This window comes from Propithecus coquereli, unplaced genomic scaffold, assembly GCF_000956105.1.
Source record: "Propithecus coquereli isolate 6110/MARCELLA unplaced genomic scaffold, Pcoq_1.0 Scaffold4, whole genome shotgun sequence".
Lineage (NCBI taxonomy): Eukaryota > Metazoa > Chordata > Mammalia > Primates > Indriidae > Propithecus > Propithecus coquereli.
In genome coordinates, this window is record NW_012149729.1 from 3,864,933 (window position 1) to 3,866,334 (window position 1,402).

At 34.3% G+C, this 1,402-nt stretch overlaps 1 protein-coding gene across 1 annotated transcript in view; it reads right to left on the bottom strand.

The window, feature by feature from the left end:
* The window catches only part of ING3 (inhibitor of growth family, member 3), a 43,568-nt gene that overhangs the window by 10,130 nt on the left and 32,036 nt on the right, over nt 1-1,402 (bottom strand). Inside the window, 1 exon segment of the mRNA XM_012652733.1 lies at nt 902-1,094. Coding sequence (XP_012508187.1) covers nt 902-1,094 — 193 coding nt within the window.

A 1,402-nucleotide genomic window follows, 5' to 3' on the forward strand; every position in this document is an offset into this window, starting at 1 on the left:
TAACTTTATTTCTAAAAGATCACCCTAGAAATTAGATGTATAAAATGGATCACATTAAAAAAATGCCTATTGTAATATCATTTGTGATTTCAAAATAATTAAAATCACTAAAATAATTTATAGCTAGATAGTGGTTAAACAAATTACAGTATGCAGTACAAGAGATAACTGTAAGATTAAAAACATGACCTTAAAAGAAAAATTATGTTCAGTATACCTGATTTAGCGAAAAAACCCAGTTACAAAAAATATATATACCATGGGTCCTACTGTCAAACTTATACACACAGGTGTGTGTGTGTGTGTGTGTGTGTGTCTATCTGCATACATATATGTTATGGAATGAATGCTTATGTCCCCCCCAATTCATATGTTGAAGCCATGAACCCCAATGCGATTGTATTTGGAGATAGGGCCTATGAGATGGTACATGTTACATGAGGTCATAGGGTGAGCCCCTAATCCAATGGGGCTGGTGCCCTTATAAGAAGAGACACCACAGCATGTATGTTCTCTCTGCCATCTGAAAGCAGCAGTCTGAAAGCTAGTCCTCACCAGGAACCAAATCGGTGGGCACCTTGATCTTGGACTTCTCAGCCTCCAGAACTGAGAGAAAATAAATTTCTGTTGTTTAAGCCACCCAGTCTGTGGTATTTTATTAAGGCACCCAATATGTATGTGGAGTACATAGTAGCAATACATCAACATCTTTACTTACAGGTTATTATCTGAGAGGGCTGAGATTAGAGGTAACTTACCATTTTACCCATAATCTTACCCATTAAAAAAACACATAAGCAAGTATATTTTAACTGAGTAAAAAAGGTCTTAAAAATGAAATAGCTCTCTTTTTTCAAGTTTATTCAGATTATGCTTTTACAGATATATAACAGACTTTTACCTGATTACAAATGCAATATCGAGGCTCATTTGGGTCATAAGTCCAATCAACCTGACTGTTTGAATCAGATTCTGGCACTACTGTTGTTTGTTGAGATATTTCTTGTACAACAGTTGATGATGAAGAACACGATGATAAAGAAGAAGAGGAGGAGGAAGATGATGACTGCTGACTTGAAGACTTATTGTTATTTCTGAAAAAAAATATCAGTTTTATTTATTTACCATTCAGAAGAAGTTACCCGAAAATAACTCCTAAATAAGTGGTATGAAATGAAATCAAATGTATAAATTAATGTCTAACACTAAGTTGAAGTAATCTGATTTAAAACACTTGTTTACAGCACCAAAGAGCAACATTTTTTATAGCAGTTTATTTTGGGAATTTTTTGTTTTCTGGAGAATAAAAGTATTCAAAAAAATGCTTGAAGCTCTGAGTCGGATGGGGCAAGGGCAATATACGTAACCTAAACATTTGTACCCCCCGTAATATGCTGAAATA